Source organism: Ranitomeya imitator, chromosome 5 (genome assembly GCF_032444005.1).
Source record: "Ranitomeya imitator isolate aRanImi1 chromosome 5, aRanImi1.pri, whole genome shotgun sequence".
NCBI lineage: Eukaryota > Metazoa > Chordata > Amphibia > Anura > Dendrobatidae > Ranitomeya > Ranitomeya imitator.
In genome coordinates this window covers 50,791,567-50,810,185 of record NC_091286.1, presented here as the reverse complement: position 1 = coordinate 50,810,185, position 18,619 = coordinate 50,791,567, and the positions used below count along the sequence as shown (strand labels likewise).

Here is an 18,619-nt window from a genome sequence, read left to right as displayed (position 1 = left end):
GCAGCTGAATGATTTACAGCTAGTAGCCAGGTAGAGTACATGTGGGGGTTGCCTGGTTGCTAGGGAACCCCCACATGTAATCAAGCTGGCTACTAGCTATAAACCATTCAGCTGCCACGATAAAAACTTAGTCTCCGAGCAGTCATAAATACTCGGAGGTCACCCGAGCAACGAATACACTCGCTCATCAGTAGTAGTAGTAATGTCATCCGTCCTGGGCCACTTTTAGTAATATCCCTCATCCTGGGCCCCTATCAGTAATAAAGTCTCCCAACCTGGGGCCCTTTCTGGTATAATGTTGCACATCATGGGCATCTTCTTGGTATAATGCTTCCGATTCTGGTCCTATTTCTGGTATAATGTCTCCCAATATGGCTCCCTTCCTGGTATATTGTCCCGCACCCTAAGCCCCTCTTTATATATCGTTCCCCATCCTGTGCCCCTTCCTATAATAATGTTTGCCTTCCTGAGCCCCTTCTTGATATATTATCACCTATCCTGAGCCTCTTTCTAGTGTAATAACCCCCATCCTTTGCCACGACTTGGTGTATTGTCACCCAGTCTGAGCCCCTTCCTGTAATTATGCTCCTTGCTCTTCTCCAGCACATTTCAAAAAATAAATAAATGATTCTTCCAACCCATCACTGACATACAGTACAGACCAAAAGTTTGGACACACCTTCTCATTTAAAGATTTTTCTGTATTTTCATGACTATGAAAATTGTACATTCACACTGAAGGCATCAAAACTATGAATTAACACATGTGGAATTATATAATTAACATAAAAAGTGTGAAACAACTGAAATTATGTCTTATATTCTAGGTTTTTCAAAGTAGCCACCTTTTGCTTTGATGACTGCTTTGCACACTCTTGGCATTCTCTTGATGAGCTTCAAGAGGTAGTCATCAGGAATGGTTTTCACTTCACAGGTGTGCCCTGTCAGGTTTAATAAGTGGGATTTCTTGCCATATAAATGAGGTTGGGACCATCAGTTGTGTTGTGCAGAAGTCTGGTGAATACACAGCTGATAGTCCTACTGAATAGACTGTTAGAATTTGTATTATGGTAAGAAAAAAGCAGCTAAGCAAAGAAAAACGAGTGGCCATCATTACTTTAAGAAATAAAGGTCAGTCAGTCCGAAAAATTGGGCAAACTTTGAAAGTGTCTCCAAGTGCAGTGGCAAAAACCATTAAGCGCTACAAAGAAACTGGCTCACATGAGGACCGCCCCAGGAAAGGAAGACCAAAAGTTACCTCTTCTTCCGAGGATAAGTTTATCCGATTCACCAGCCTCAGAAATTGCAGGTTAACAGCAGCTCAGATTAGAGACCAGGTCAATGCCACACAAAGTACTAGCAGCACACACATCTCTACAACAACTGTTAAGAGGAGACTTTGTGCAGCAGGCCTTCATGGTAAAATAGCTTCTAGGAAACCACTGCTAAAGACAGGAAACAAGCAGAAGAAACTTGTTTGGACTAAAGAACCCAAGGAATGGACATTAGACCAGTGGAAATCTGTGCTTTGGTCTGATGAGTCCAAATTTGAGATCTTTGGTTCCAACCACTGTGTCTTTGTGCGATGCAAAAAAGGTGAGCGGATGGACTCTACATGCCTGGTTCCCACCTTGAAGCATGGAGGAGGAGGTGTGATGGTGTTGCGGTGCTTTGCTGGTGACACTGTTGGGGATTTATTAAAAACTGAAGGCATACTGAACCAGCATGGCTACCACAGCATCTTGCAGCGGCATGCTATTCCATCCGATATGCGTTTAGTTGGACCATCATTTAATTTTCAACAGCACAATGACTCCAAACACACCTCCAGGCTATGTAAGGGCTTTTTGACCAAGAAGGAGAGTGATGGGGTGCTACGGCAGATGACCTGGCCTCCACAGTCACCAGACCTGAACCCAATCGAGATGGTTTGGGGAGAGCTGGACTGCAGAGTGAAGGCAAAAGGGCCAACAAGTGTTAAGCATCTCTGAAAACTCCTTCAAGATTGTTGGAAGACCATTCTCAGAGACTACCTCTTGAAGCTCATCGAGAGAATGCCAAGAGTGTGCAAAGCAGTCATCAAGGCAAAACGTGGCTACTTTGAAGGACCTAGAATATAAGACATAATTTCAGTTGTTCACACTTTTTTGTTAAGTATATAATTCCACATGTGTTAATTCAAAGTTTTGATGCCTTCAGTGTAAATGTACAATTTTCGTAGTCATGAAAATACAGAAAAATCTTTAAATGAGAAGGTGTGTCCAAACTTTTGGTCTGTACTGTACATTACCTGTGAAGAGTACACTAATGTCAGCTGCCAGCCTATCATTGGCACTGGTGTCGGCACCCCCTACCTATCCCCACCTCTCATGCACAGGCCCAGTTGTGGTCGTGACTGCAATCATTATGCCTTGGTAAAAGTCACATATCATAAATAAGTGTAAAACTAAAACATCTGGATAATCAAAGTTGTTAAGGAAAAAAATAGAATTAAAAAAAGACAGACAACTTAACAAAGAATATGGCACACATACTAAAGCCACTAAAAAGAAGCAAATTATGCCCGAAAGCTGAAGAAACAAAACAGTGATGAATCGGGGCATTAGTGCTTTTCAATGACATGTTATGGCTTTTTTTCACAGCATATTTGTTGTACATCTGTTGAGTCAACCAGTTGTTGCTTTGAAGTCTATAGTAACAAATTGTTAGATGACAAAAAAGATATTGGTGCATCAATTTGTAAAGACACTTCTTTATTGTTTAGTTCATTAAAATGTTACTCATGTTCTCTCGTGATGTGTTACCCATCATTAGACATTCACTTAGTCATAGAGATCATCTCTATGACTAAGGGTGTATTTAAAGTAAAAAGTAGTTGTCCACTACTTTAGTATTGATGATCTATCCCTAGGCTAGGCCATCAGTGTCTGATCGGTTGGGTCCAACATCCGACACCCCTGCGGTCAGCTGTTGTTGGTGTCAGCGGTGGCAGATGTCGAGCAGAAATAGTCACTTACGGAGCTGCTCCATCTTCTGGTGACGGATCCTACACCTCTGCCTCCTATTCCTCCGCAAGTAAGTATTTTTCGCAGATGGCCACGACCACCACCACCACCGATAACAGTTGGACCCCAACCTATCAGATGTCCAATCTTAAGCATAGGTCATCAATGCAAAAGTAGCAGACAACGTCTTTAACGCCGTTAACGCGTTCAAAATGTATATACTGAGGCAACATGAGCAACTTTTAATTAACTAAACAATAAAGACATGCATGTTTTAACTTACAAGTGAATGTGCCAATATTCACCTTTTTTCTCATCTATACTATACTCCACTGTCGACAGATGGAAAGGCACCTACAATAATATCAATGGGGTGTGTTTATTTACATGGTGAGTTCAGCATTTTTTTCTCTTTTGCACTATAGCAAATTGTTAAAGTCTACATTCTGGTTTTCTTTATTTTTTTCCCGAATCAGCACCTTTTTTTTTATTCTAAAATACAATATATCCTATGAAATGTTTCACTATAGGACTATGATTATAGAAAATGTATAAAAATTAAAATGGCTCCAAAACCACTTGAAAAGCACACCATTGAAAAAGCTTGAAAAACACGACTTTTATTACATACATTCTAAAATATATCAAAACAACAAGACTTCTTTAGAACCTTAGTTCATGAAGGCTGATAAATCCAAAATAGCTAAGTGCAAGTTTGATCAAAATGGCAATACTTTTTTCAATTTAACTCAGGGACCTCTACTGTATGTTCTGTTGATGGGTGTCTCTGGTGACCTTAATGATTGGTTGGGGTCTCAGCATACGTCATTGTGCCTCTTGTACAAGTATATTAAATTGCCACAATCAACAGAAGCTCACTGTAATACAGATGCACACCTTTTAGGTAATGCAGTGCTTACTGGAGACTATTATACTTGTAACTTTTTTTGTAGTGATATACAAGATAATATAAATATAAAGAAAATAGAAAAAAATACGTTCGCTGGACTCAGCCAGGAAAGCATCAGGTTGTAAGTATATCCATGTATAACACATTTAAGAGTGATTACCCCCCCAGGGCTCTTTAGACCATGCTCCCACATTTTTTTGTCCCGAAAATCTGCTGCATTTTTCAGTTTAGAAAAGTTAATCTGATTTGGCCACAGTGCAGTAAAAGACACTGTGCAACTTAATGCTAATTGGCCTATTTTTTCACAGGATATTTTGGTGTAGAATTTACATTGTCTTTTTAACTGCAAAATTTCTGAATCCCTGAGATAAGTATTAATTATTCAAATTAAAAGCCTAAAAAATCACCTAAAAGAAAAAATTCAAAAAAACACAATGATAAGCATAATAAACAATAAATGAATATGAATTTGTATTGCTGATTTTTGCGCAGACATCTATTGAAAACATAAAATTCAGTGATTTTATTCGTGGGAACATGAACTTAGGAAGAGCATTGCTGTATTTTAAGAGTTGCAATTATTTAACCTGTTTACCCCCAAGGGTGGTTTGCACGTTAATGACCGGGCCAATTTTTACAATTCTGACCACTGTCTCTATATGAGATTATAACTCTGGAACGCTTCAATGGATCCCAGTGATTCTGACATTGTTTTCTCATGACAAATTGTACTTCATGATAGTGGAAAAATTTCTTTGATATTACCTGCGTTTATTTGTGAAAAAAATGTAAATTTGGCAAAAATTTTGAAAATTTCGCAATTTTTCAGCTTTGAATTTTTATGCAATTAAATCACAGAGATATGTCACATAAAATACTTAATAAGTAACATTTATCACATGTCTACTTTACATCAGCACAATTTTGTTAGGGAGTTATAAGGGTTAAACGTTTACCAGCAATTTCTCATTTTTACAACACCATTTTTTTTTAGGGACCACATCTCATTTGAAGTCATTTTGAGGGGCCTATATGAAAATAACCAAGTGTGATACCATTCTAAAAACTGCTCCCCTCAAGGTGCTCAAAATCACATTCAAGAAGTTTATTAACCCTTCAGGAGTTTCACAGGAATTTTTGGAATGTTTAAACAAAAATTAATATCTAACTTTTTTTCACAAAAAATTTACTTCAGCTCCAATTAGTTTTATTTGACCAAGGTAACAGGAGAAAATGGACCCCAAAAGTTGTTGATCAATTTCTCCTGAGTACGCTGATACCCCATATGTGGGGGTAAAACACTGTTTGGGTGCATGGCAAAGCTCGGAAGCGAAGGAGCGCCATTTGACTTTTTAATGCAAAATTGACTGGAATTGAGATGGGACGCCATGTTGCAATTGGAGAGCCCCTGATGTGCCTAAACATTGAACCCCCCCACAAGTGACATCATTTTGGAAAGTAGACCCGCTAAGGAACTTATCTAGATGTGTGTTGAGCACTTTGACCCCTTAAGTGATTCACAAAAGTTTATAATGTAGAGCCATAAAAATAAAAAATCATATTTTTTCACAAAAATGATCTTTTCGCCCCCAATTTTTTATTTTCCCAAGGGTAAGAGAAGAAATTGGACCCCAAAAGTTCTTGTACAATTTGTCCTGAGTATGCTGATACCCCTTATGTGGGGTAAACCACTGTTTGGGTGCATGGCAGAGCTCGGAAGCAAAGGAGTGCCGTTTGAATTTTCAATGCAAAAATTTACAAGAATTTAGATGGGACGCCATGTTGCGTTTGGAGAGCCACTGATGTGCCTAAACATTGAAACCCCCCACAATTGACACCATTTTAGAAAGTAGACCCCCTAAGGAACTTATCTAGATGTGTGGTGAGCACTTTGACCCATTAAGTGATTGACAGAAGTTTATAATGCAGAGCCATAAAAATAAAAAATCATATTTTTTCACAAAAATGATCTTTTCGCCCCAATTTTTTATTTTCCCAAGGGTAAGAGAAGAAATTGGACCCCAAAAGTTGTTGTACAATTTGTCCTGAGTACGCTGATACCCCATATGTGGGGGTAAACCACTGTTTGGGCGTAAGGGAGAGCTCGGAAAGGAAGGAGCGCCTTTTGACTTTTCAATGCAAAATTGACAGGAATTGAGATGGGACGCCATGTTGCGCTTGGAGAGCCACTGATGTGCCTAAACATTGAAACCCCCACAAGTGACACCATTTTGGAAAGTAGACCCCCTAAGGAACTCATCTAGATGTGTTGTGAGTGCTTTGAACCCCCAAGTGTTTCACTACAGTTTATAACGCAGAGCCGTGAAAATAAAAAAAAAATGTTCCCACAAAAATTATTTTTTAGCCCCCAATTTTGTATTTTCCCAAGGGTAACAGGAGAAATTGGACCCCAAAAGTTGTTGTCCAATTTGTCCTGAGTATACTGATACCCCATATCTGGGGAGGGGGACCACCGTTTGGGTGCATGGAAGAGCTCAGAAGGGAAGGCGCACCATTTGGAATGCATACTTAGATGGAATGGTCTACAGGCGTCACATTGCATTTGCAGAGCCCCTAATGTACTTAAACAGTAGAAACCCCCCACAAGTGAGACAGAATGACCAAAAACTATTCATGAATGTCTTTTGGGGGGGCGTTTATACCGTTCCGCGTTTGGTAAAATGGATAAAGCAGTTTTATTCTTCGGGTCAGTACAATTACAGCGAACCCTCATTTATGTCATTTTTTATGTTTTGGCGCTTTTATATGATAAAAACTATTTTATAGAAAAATTATTATTATTTTTGCATCGCTTTATTCTGAGGACTATAACTTTTTTATTTTTTCGCTGATGATGCTCTATGGCAGCTTGTTTTTTGCAGGACAAGATGATGTTTTCAGCGGTACCATGGTTATTTATATCCGTATTTTTGATCCCGTGTTATTCCACTTTTTGTTCGGCGGTATGATAATAAAGCGTTTTTTGCCTCGTTTTTTTTTTACGGTGTTCACTGAAGGGGTTAACTAGTGGGACAGTTTTATAGGTCGGGTCGTTACAGACACGACGATACTAAATATGTGTACTTTTATTGTTTTTTTATTTAGATAAAGGAATGTGTTTATTGGAACAATGTATTTTTTATTATTATTTATTTAGGATTTTAATTTTTTTTACACATGTAAATTTTTTTTTAAACTTTTTTACTTTGCCCCAGGGGGGGACATCACAGTAAAGTGACAGATCGATGATCTGACACTTTGCTGTGCACTGTGTCAGATCAGCAATCAGCAGGGAGGCTTCCCGGCGCCTGCTCTGAGCAGGTCCTTGGAAGCCACCTCCCTGCACAACCCGGATGCAGCCCCGCTGCCATTTTGGATCTGGGCCTGCAGGGAGGAGGAGTTAAGAGACCCTCGGAGCAATGCGATCACATCACGTTGCTCCGAGGGTCTCAGGGAAGCACACAGGGAGCCGCCTCCCAGCGCGATGCTTCCCTATACCGCTGGAACACTGCGATCATGTTTGATCACAGTGTGCCGGGGTTAATGTGCCGGGGTGGTCCGTGACCACTCCTGGCACATAGTGCTGGATGTCAGCTGCTATATTCAGCTTACACCCGGCCGTGATCGGCCGCCCCCCGTGAGCGCGGCTAATCGCTCTGGACGTGCTATTCCATCCTTGGGAAGTAGGGCCCACCCCATATGGACAGAATAGTATGTCCAATGGTAGAAAGGGGTTAAAAGGAATGTCAGTAGGATCAACTTTCTTAAGTCATTTACAATGGCATGCAGGACATAGAAAACTGAATAAAATGATATCTTGATACTTGCAATCCGATGTTTAATTCCTGAGAAATTAACATTTTTCTCTATTTGTAAATGAGCTGTTAAGATCTATGGGCTGGACATAGATATTTCTGAGAATCTGTCTCCAGAGCTCATTTTAAATTAAAGACATGTAGATCAGGAGTATATAAAAATACATGGCACTCTGCGAAAGATGGAAGTAGGTGCTCAAGTAGGGTCAACAAATATGTAGAAAAACTCGGCACTCAATAGTTTCTGAAGAAGGATAAGTCTATTTATTTCACATCCTGACAAACAGAACAATTGCTGAACATTTTCGGTCCTATACGGATCTTCTTCAGAGCAATTTAGTTTATCGTGGATAGCACAGGATGCCCAAAGTGGGACTTATGGAGAGGATTAACAATTATTTTATTCTGCCTCCTGTGACGACGTTTCGGTCCAGAGACCTTTTTCAAGCACCAAAAAAGGTCTTGAAAAAGGAGATGTTTGTAAGATGTAGGTAACATGAGCAAGTGAGTGATTGGATATAGGGAATAAAAGAGAGTTCTGTTTCAAATATGATCCCAAGACGGTGAGTGTGCTGCTTGGGAGTTATGGTTGAACCACCCAAGGCAATTGCAATATCAAATTTAGGTAGAATAGTTGACCCGTGTCTGCACAGTGGTTGTTTGGGAAGCAGGCAATTTCAGGAAAATCAAGCTGGTCAAATGGTAATGTATTTAATGAGATGATGAACACAGAGAGGTATTTGTATATGTAGATTTTTAATACAACAAATTGGATTGATAAGTAGAGGCTAAAAAAAAGTCTAGAGGTTGTGGTGCCGCCTGCAGGTTATTGTTTTTTTCTGCAAGTTTATGAAAATGAATATTTAAACTGTATTTATTGATCAAATTGTGAATGTGTGATTTGTTTGTGTCTTTTCTGGCTGAAGTGGGCAAGTTTACTTTTCAAATGGTGTATTATATGTGTGTGTGGGGCGAAGTAATCATTGAAAAAGCAGTGCTAGTTTACAAATGTGTTTGAATATGTGACTCACCATTTGTGTGTGTGGGGCGAAGTAATCACTGAAAAAGCAGTGGATGTTTACAAATGTGTTTCCATATGTGACTCACCTGCAGTGAAGTGTGCAATCCTCGAATTTGCCTGAAATAGGCTGGGCAAGCACTTTGGCAAGCTGGAAAGACCCCAAGGTAAATGCCACATGCAGGTAATTTGACCTTTGAAATGGTGTATCATTTGTGTGTGTCGGTGGAGTATAAACGGAGCAAGTGTGCAATTGAATGGGCAGTGCATGTTTAAAAATGTGTTTGCATATGAGAAAATTGTAGCCCAACATATGAAAGAGCAGCAGTGGTGGTGTCCAACTGCTTGATCCAGGTTTCTGTGAGAGCAAGTAGGTTGAGGAAATTAAAAAAGAAGTCATGGACATAGGGGAGTTTGTTGCACACTAAGGCCGGAGTCACACTAGCGCAGAATATGGATGAGTGCTATGCGAGAAAACATCGCATAGCACTCATACCACTGTTAGTCTATGGGGCAGCTCCCATCACCGTTTTTTTTTCTCGGACGTATTCAGTGTGCGTGTGAAATCGCAGCATGCTGCGATTGTACGCATATATCGCCCAAGTCTCACCAATGCAAGTTTATGGGTGCAAGAAAAAAATCGGACACCACACGGACCATCAGTGTAGCTTGCAAGAAATACGTACACATTTTCCTCATTTCAGCATAATGAACCATTAAATTCAATGGGGAAAATCAGTGAGAAATGTAAAGCCATACGCATGTCATACGGATGTGATACGGATACATAGGTGTGAGAAAATCGCATCATCACATTGCAAACGTACTACACATGGATGACCATATGGAGAACACTTGTGCAACTCTCAGCAGGGAGACTCGGACCAATTTTCCATATGGAAATAGGAGATAGGAGAAGGAATGCACTGAATGTTAATAAGATTAGCAGAGTTTCTATGTGCAGCAAGAAGAGAGTTTTATATAATAGTTGTGATGCTGCGATCACTAGCGGGTGGGGGATTACTCACTTGAAAGCAAGGTTTAAGGCACACAGGAACACTTTCCACTTTAAACAGTCTATGCAGTTTATTATAAACCGTACTGTACCATGAACAGTCCATTACACACTCTGTGGGAACATGACATTACTGTAAGTTGTGGTCACTAAACATGCTGGACCCTACTCCGTCCAGTTACCATGGGTGACCGCACAGTTCATTAACTGACCCTTGTCAGTACACACGGTCCCCCAACTCTGGGTTACCTTCCTGGAGCTCCTGCTCCACATGCTTACCTCCTGTCAGTGCTCTCTCCTGGGGAAGCTGTCAAACTGGGATCACCGTCATTGTGACCAGTGCACTCCCGACAATCCAGATCCTCAAAAGGATGATAGCTCCCCCAAATGCAGTGCCATCACAGACTCTGCACATATGACCTCTCTGTGTGCTGTTCATGACATCCGTCCTCGCTTGGAACCATCCAACAGACAGGCCACCAGATCCAAGGCCTCACCATGTGCTCTTCATTATGTCCATCCCCACCTGGGACTATCCAACACACAGGCCTTTCAGGACCTTACACACGGACCAATCAGGTCCATACATTCTCTCATGTGACCACACCATGGTCACAGTATATACTTGTAACCATTCCTATATGTGGGAGGTGTGTGTGGTTAATCAGACAGGCCCGATTAACCCTGTAAGTCTCCCTTTAATGCTAAACAACAATACTTGTGGGACTACAGGTCCCAGAACAACATTATCGGCTTACAAAATGGAGGATTCTCCTCTGCGACACATATCGGCCATTTACAATAATGCCAGATGTTGTCTCATCATCACAGTTATGCCTGTGACTGCCATGCATTCTGAGGAGAACATGCAGTGCCTCCTAGCTGTAACAGGGATCACTGCATCTCATAGTGGAAGGAGGGACATATTTAGGGGATATATTGCCAATGACTTCGAGAGGGAAAAAAGAGAAGGATCAGGTGGTTCCGTGATTTGTGTAAGCATTTTGTGTGGTGTATAGTTGGTTGTAGTGGATAGTTTGGACTGTTTGACAAATGTTGAGCAGGGCTTCAGTATGTTGTGGTCATTCAGGTGGAGGGGTGAGTTAATGAGATTAGTAAGGGAGCAGAGGCAGGTGAAGATGAGGTCCAATGTGTGGCCATCTTTGTGAGTGGCCTCAGAGGACCATTGAGTGAGGCCAAAGGAGGCAGTCAGTGATAAAAGTTTAGAGGCAGCTGAGGTGGAAGTGTCAATGGGCATATTGAAGTCACCCATGATGATAGTGGGGATGTCAGCAGAGATGAAGTAGCCAGGTGGTGAAGTGGTCAAGAAAGGTTGAGATGTCTAGTTCTGAGGGGCGGTAGATAACAGCCAGCTGGAGGTTGGAGGGGGAATAGATGCGGACGGAGTGCACCTCGAACAAGGGAAGAGTAGCAGAGGGTGGTAGTGGGATTGGAGTAAAGGAGCAGGTGTCGGACAGGAGCAAGCCAACCCCTCCACTACGTTTGTTGCTGGGGTGAGGTGTGTGAGAGAGGTGGAATCCACCATAGGAAAGAGCAGCTGGAGAGGCTGAGGGGGTGAGCCAGATTTCAGTGATGCCAAGGAAGGAGAGTTTGTAGGTGATGAAGATGTCATGGATAAATGGCAGTTTGCTGCAGATGAAGCGTGCATTCCATAGTGCTCCAGGTAGGGGGACTGGGGGAGTGGGGGCTGGATGAATGGGTATGAGGTTATCATCGTTGGGAAAACATGCAGAGGATCATGGCAGGGGCTTAGAAATGAGTGTGGGGATGTGTTGAGGAGGGCCGGGATTTGGGGATACATCACCAGAGATGAGGAGTAGCAGACAGAGCGTTAGAAGGTGGGATCAGGATAGGACATGATGCGGCCATGAGTGTCTGGAGAAAAAGGTTTGCATGTGGAGGAACAGTTCTAAGGAGAAGGTGAGATGGCTGGGGAGTATTGAGGGAGAAATCACTAATTCTTTACTAGGTGGAGAGATTGCAGGAGATTGTAAGAAGGAAAGTCGTATGGGAGTGAAAGAAAAAAGAAACTGAAACATTGTAGTGGTTTGGTATAGCCCCCTCTACTTTATAAGAAGCTCTGAAGATTCTCAGGGATATCTGTGTCCGGTTCCATAGATCTTACTAGCTCGTTTACATATTGAGAAAAATATGGTTTATTCTGGAATCTTTCATCAAATTGCAGATATCAAATTATCATTTTTTTCATTCAACTTTCTATGACCTGCATGCTCATATAGGCAACTTAGGAACGTTGATCCTACTGACAAGATTCTCTTTGAAGGGGTTTAGTCAACACCATAAACTGTGAAATTTGAAAAGTGCTTGTTAAAACAAGCAACTTTGCAATTTACTTGTCGTTAAAAATCCACTTCATTTTCAAGAATATAGGGATTTATAATTTTTTTGTCTACTACCAAGTTTGTCCAAGGTGATTGGTATTTTAGGCAAGGAGTGCAGCACTTACAACTATTTTTCTATAGGTCTTGTAAGAGCTGCTTTGAAAATGGCTGGATCACTGCATTATTAGCGCAAAATCCCTGCCAGTTTCCTGAAACATTTATTCCTCTGAAGCTGCTGACACAAAGCTGCCTCTATTAGCAACATCAGAGAGTGCTCAGTTTGGATTAGTGGCATGATCATGCCCAAACTGTCAATCAAGCTGGAACATCAGCAACCCCCTCATCCCTGTCAAACAAAGAGCCGAAAGGAGGGGAGCAGTGCTATAAAAAGTTGGGTGTTCGCATAAATGGTTTTGTGACAGAACATACTGTATATACTCGAATATAAGCTGACATTTTCAGCCCATTTTTTTAAGCTGAAAGTGCTCCTCTCGGCTTATACTCGAGTCATTGTCCCAGGGGGTCAGCGTGGGAGGAGGAGCGACAGGAGTGGGGGCTGTCACATCATACTCACCCCCGTCTGATGTGTCTCTGCACGTCCCTGCTTCTCAGATGGTCTCTGCAGCTCTTCCTGTGTTCAGCGGTAACGTGGTATCGCTCATTAAAGTAATGAATATGGACGCGCCTTCACTCCCATAGGCGTGGAGCGCATATTCATTACTTTAGTGAGCAGTACCATGGGACCGCTGAACACTGGAACCAGCTGCCGGCACATGTCGGAGACCATCGGAGAAACAGGGACTGCATCACTGCAGAGAGCCAGACGACACAGCGGCGTGTGGCGGTGGAACGGGGACAGGTGAATATAGCAAGTTCTGGTGTTCTGAGCCAGTGGCGACTCCGCATCTGGCCCCCATAGCGCGCCGGTGTCCTCGCCTGCTCAGGACACCGGTATCAGACCCCCAGTGACGAGAGGTGAGTATGTCATTTTTTTTTAATTGCAGCAGCAGCATACGGAGCATATTATTCTATGGAGCATCTTATGGGGCCATCAACCTTTATGGAGCAGCATATGGGGCATATTATGCTATGAAGCATCTTATGAGGCCATCAAGCTTTATGGAGCGTTATATGGGGCATATTATTCTATGGAGCATCTTATGGAGCCATCATTATCCTTTGTGTTGCATTATATGGGGCATATTTTAATATGGAGCATCTTATGGGCCATTATTAACTTTTGTGCAGCACTATATGGGGCATATTTTTGTATGGAACACCATATGAGGCCCATCATGAACTGTATGGAGCATTATATGGGGCTCCTGATTCAATATGGATACTCAAAAACATTTAACCTACTGATGTCTCAATACATTTTACTTTTATTGGTATCTACTTTTACTTTTGACATTTACCGGTAGCTGCTGCATTTCCCACCCTAGGCTTATACTCGAGTCAATAAGTTTTCCCAGTTTTTGTGGCAAAATTAGAGGTCTTGGCTTATATTCGTATTGGCTTATACTCAAGTATATACGGTATATTATTAGTTGGATTAGTACAAAGTTTATTGGTTCATTGATTTTTGTTTCTATTCTTTCGACATAACTGGTACAGTTATTTTTCTTCCAGGCGGCTTGTACAGAATGATATTGAAGAGATAGAAAACTATGCTTTCAACGGCACAGTTTTGCATCAGCTGTGAGTTTATTGAACAAGTTTATCGTGTTCTTGTCCTTATCTTTTACTTTTAGTCATTTCTTTTTTTTTTCCTTTCTGTCAGTTTCCTAAGCGGCAATCAGAGACTAACTACATTACCAGATCTTGTTTTCCATGGAGCCAGTGGACCTGAAGTATTGTAAGTTATATCTCGCCTTGATGAAGTTTAAATTAAATTTCTGAAATCTTTAGTATTGTTTACAGCTCAGATCTATGAGAAAGAACAAATCAATACTTGAGTTGTAGAAGTTTAGTTTGCAATTTTGAGTTGTCCATACACTAACATAAAACTCCTCACATCGTGGCTCCCGGTGGACTGCTACATTCCATTATGATATTTGCAAATATAAATTTGGGATATCAGCAGCCTCTCTAAGGTATTTCTCATTGGTTGAAATTGAGTATCTGTCTATGCTTACCAAAGATATAGCTGTCCATACCTTAGTCGTTCTCCTGGCTCATAAGACAAAACATTAATTTTTTGTTTTCTATATTTGTTTCTTTCCTTTTGGCTACTATTCGTTATCAAAACTCATCTTTTTTATGCCCATAGGTCCTAGCCTTATATATTGATAGAGCTAGATCCAGCCATTGATATCAATAACATTTTATAAGCAATGGGGCTTTGCTTCTTTTATACTTTTTTTAAGGGTAAACATGCTTATTAAAACCTCTGAATCAAAAGAATAAAATAAAATACATTTATTTCAACACTTTTTAAGGGCTATTATTACATGTAGAACAATAACCAGTCCCTCATTTTCCCATTTTCTAGAAATGGAACACATACCCAGTTATGGCAGATTTTGTGGATATGCCATAAATGACTAAAATGGAAATAATTAGATTTTAATAAGATTTTGCATAAAAAAAATGAAGTACATTCTGTCAACAGTTTAAGGGATATTAAATATAGAAAATCCCCAAACCCATTCATTCTCCCCAGTGAAATTTCTAGAGGTGGGACTAGTACCCATTTTTTAAATATCTATCTATAGCAGAAGCCCTTCCCAATGCTTACTCTGCTGGCACACTAAATGCTGGTCTCCAATGAAACCCCATCAATTGTCAAATACCTTCCAGCCAAAGGGATGCAATGGATCTGACGTGAAAGAGTGCTTGTGTCCTCTGCAGATGTCTTCTAGTCAGTTTTAGGAGCATACAAAAAATAAGCAGATTTACAAGCATGTGGGCAAGTTTTGCACACCTTTCACAGACCTGAGTGAAGAGAGGGAACATGCATTGCCACCTATGCTTCTAAAGTTGTTCTCCAAAGAGTTGTTTTCCTGGAGATGAATGGATCAATTTAATTCAAATTAAATTTGTATTTGTATTATTATTATTATTATATTATTATCAATATTTTGCAAATTGGTTGTATCTTGCTGTAAGGAAACAAAAGCCAAAGGATACAGATATCCCCTCACCGTCACCAATCTGTGACGGAGCTTACACAGTCGCAGATCCCTGGTGCCCCCCCCTTACTCTCAGGTCAGTCAGTGAACTGCACCCAGGATAAGTAGTCACAGGAGAGGCTGCCCTGTTACCTACTTGTTATCAAGGCACTCTGCAGTGAGGACAGTATATATATATCACTAGTCCCAGGCCGGGAATATATATATATAAACTTCTGGTCCATCACTGCCATGATCCCCCAATAACACCAGAATGGTATGTTGCCACCAGTTTCTTGTTAGATATATGCCTGGTCCGTTAATAAGCTTATATCAGGTCAGAAACCAACCAAGGTAGCGTATAAGTACTAGCCGGACTCACGGACATGGGAAATCGGGATCTCAGATAAAAGAGCAGCCCAAAATTAATTGATAATTTAATTTCTGAAAGGCGCATTAGATAATACAAATATTTACTGTGTAATATACAGATATTACAGCCAGAAGTACAAATAAAGGTAGGGTTCAGGTATGAGATTGCAGTTAGCTGTGTGTGTGTTACCTTTCCTTATAACATATGGGCCCAGGGAAGCGCTCGAGTCCACAGGTACTTTCTTAGTTTCTGGTCCGTCTCCACACATCACATGAGGTGGCATCCATGGCAGAACAATGACACTGGCTAAAAGTGTGTAGCTAGCCTTTAACTCCTAGCTCACCCCTCCTATTTTTGCTACTGCCACTCTTGGTTGGACTGAAATCTCCTCCCTTGACCTCCTAGCTGAAATAATTCCCAATGTCTAGGATGGGTCATAACTTCCTAGTGGGAGGTACAAAAGGGTCGACTGACGTCACAACAGGTTCGTTGGGGCTGGACCGATATGGAGAGTCCAAACTTGGGTTGGCTAAGTGGTTCTGGAGAGCATGTCTCGATGACTTGGTACCTGGGACAGCTAGAGAATGATGAGACACAGGTGTATGTGTGAAGGGCTCCCAGGATTCTGGTGGTAAAGTGGGGGGAAAAAAGTAATTAGTCAGCCACCAAATGTGCAAGTTCTCCCACTTAAAAAGATAAGAGAGGCCTGTAATTGACACCATAGGTAGACCACAACTATGAGAGTCAAAATGAGAAAAAAAATCCAGAAAATCACTTTATCTGATTTGGCATGATTTATTTTTCAAATTATGGTGGAAAATAAGTATTTGGTCACCTAAAAATATGCAAAATTTCTGTCTCCCACAGACCTGTAACTTCTGTCTGTGCCCTCTGTGTGGTGTTTTCTATGCCAGTTGTTGCTACTGCTGCTGATGTTACAAATAATTTTTTGAAATGTGGAGACTTCAAGTTGGGTCTCCATCTGATGGATTGCCTGTGGTGGAAGGTGTGTCGGAGGCCTATTATACTGTTTCTACTCTGCGGAAATTGATGCCACTTTAGTGCTGTGACAATTATTTTTTGAAATGTGGAGACTCCAAGTTGGGTCTCCATCTGGTGGGTTGCCTGTTTAAGTAGGTCTCCCAGACAGGCAGGCCTGCACTTACTTTCAGTCAACTACCTTTGTTAGATTCCTTACATTTTTCTACCAATAGTCTATAAAGACTATGAATAAAGCTATGTACAAATTTTTAAATGGACTTTCTACTCCGTGTTTTTTGGTGTTTGGAATAGTTTCTATGGAGTGTCCATAATATATCAGGCCTGTTAACCTAAAGGTATAGAGTCTTTACTTTGATGGTCTTTACAATTATAACATCTATTCTAGTGGTATTGTTTTAATTTTTCTATCAATAGTAGTCTATAAAACTGATGCTTGTGCCATCCGAGTGTGGCTGGAATGAAAAAAAAATTGGAGGTGTTGCATGAGGTATAAGGTCTCCCAGCTAAAAAGGCTTACACTGCTTCCTTATCCACCAGGTCCTCATTAAAACTTAATTTCCATGCTGTAAATTCTGGGCCTGAGCCTGATATCTCATGCATGGCTGAAAGATGCTATGTCATTTTCAAATTTCTACTGTGGGTCAATTGATGCCACTTTTCCTGGTATCTGCTCCTAATTTTAACTATTTGGGAATCTTTTTGTCACCTCTTAAGGTGTTGTCTATGCATTTGGTTTTCCTCCCATTGAATCTAATGGGGCTTGGGTACATTCAGTGAACTGTTCAGCAAATAAGGGCCCGTTCGGCGAATCCAAACAGAACCGGACCTTGAAAGATTCACTCATCTCTATTCAGAATTTCTTGAAGTATGAAAAAGTGAATCCAGGTAACAAGGCAATCGGTTGGCATTTTTTGGTTATTACATTCTTCGTAAAAAAATAATATAATGTAAAGGGGAAAAATAATGGTAGTGGCAAATGGATTGGATAATTTTTTTTTTTTACAGCAGAAGTCATTCAAAGGAACTCTCCAGGTAAAACTGACACGCTATGTTATGAATAGTTGAAGGCCAAAGGGAGCAGAGTGTGACTCAGCGATTACAAGTACACCAAATACGGTAGATAATTCCTGTGCCATGCACAGCCCCTCAGGCCCTGCGCCAGGCATAAAACAGTGTATTAGTTTTTCCAGGGGTGTTCCTATAATTTGGCACTTTGTAGTCCTAAGGGAGGTACTAACAGTAGGAGCACTGAATACATTTACAAGCCTGGTCGCTGATGTATACTTTACTGAGCAGCACGGTGGCACAGTGGTTAGCACTGCAGCCTTGCAGCGCTGGGGTCCTGGGTTCTAATCCCACCCAGGACAACATCTGCAAAGCGTTCTCTCCGTGTTTGCGTGGGTTTCCTCCGGGCACTCCGGTTTCCTCCCACATTCCAAAGACATACTGATAGGGATTCTAGATTGTGAGCCCCTTTGGGGACAGTGATAATAATGTGTGCAAAATTGTAAAGCGCTGCGGAATATGTTAGCGCTATATAAAAATAAAGTTTATTTATTTACTGGGAATTGTAAACCTTTAAAATGATGAGTAGTTGATTCAGACAATTTATGGTATTACAGTGATAGCATCTACAGTACTCACGGTCTGCAGTTAGCTAAAAGGTACCTTCACACTGAACGATATTGCTAGTGATCCGTGATGTTGCAGCGTCCTGGCTAGCGATATCCTGGTTATGGGGGACTTTAACTACCCGGATATTAACTGGGAAACAGAAACCTGTGAAACCCATAAAGGCAACAGGTTTCTGCTAATAACCAAGAAAAATTATCTTTCACAATTGGTGCAGAATCCAACCAGAGGAGCAGCACTTTTAGACCTAATACTATCTAATAGACCTGACAGAATAACAAATCTGCAGGTGGTTGGGCATTTAGGAAATAGCGACCACAATATTGTACAGTTTCACCTGTCTTTCACTAGGGGGACTTGTCAGGGAGTCACA

The 18,619-nt window shown here is 41.0% G+C and overlaps 1 protein-coding gene across 1 annotated transcript in view; it reads left to right on the top strand.

Moving 5' to 3' along the window:
• LOC138680525 (follicle-stimulating hormone receptor-like) overlaps positions 1-18,619 on the top strand; it is a 205,966-nt gene that overhangs the window by 149,628 nt on the left and 37,719 nt on the right. The window contains exons 6-8 of the mRNA XM_069767896.1: positions 3,959-4,036; positions 13,759-13,827; positions 13,910-13,984. Coding sequence (XP_069623997.1) covers positions 3,959-4,036; positions 13,759-13,827; positions 13,910-13,984 — 222 coding nt within the window. The remainder of the gene's footprint in view (positions 1-3,958; positions 4,037-13,758; positions 13,828-13,909; positions 13,985-18,619) is intronic.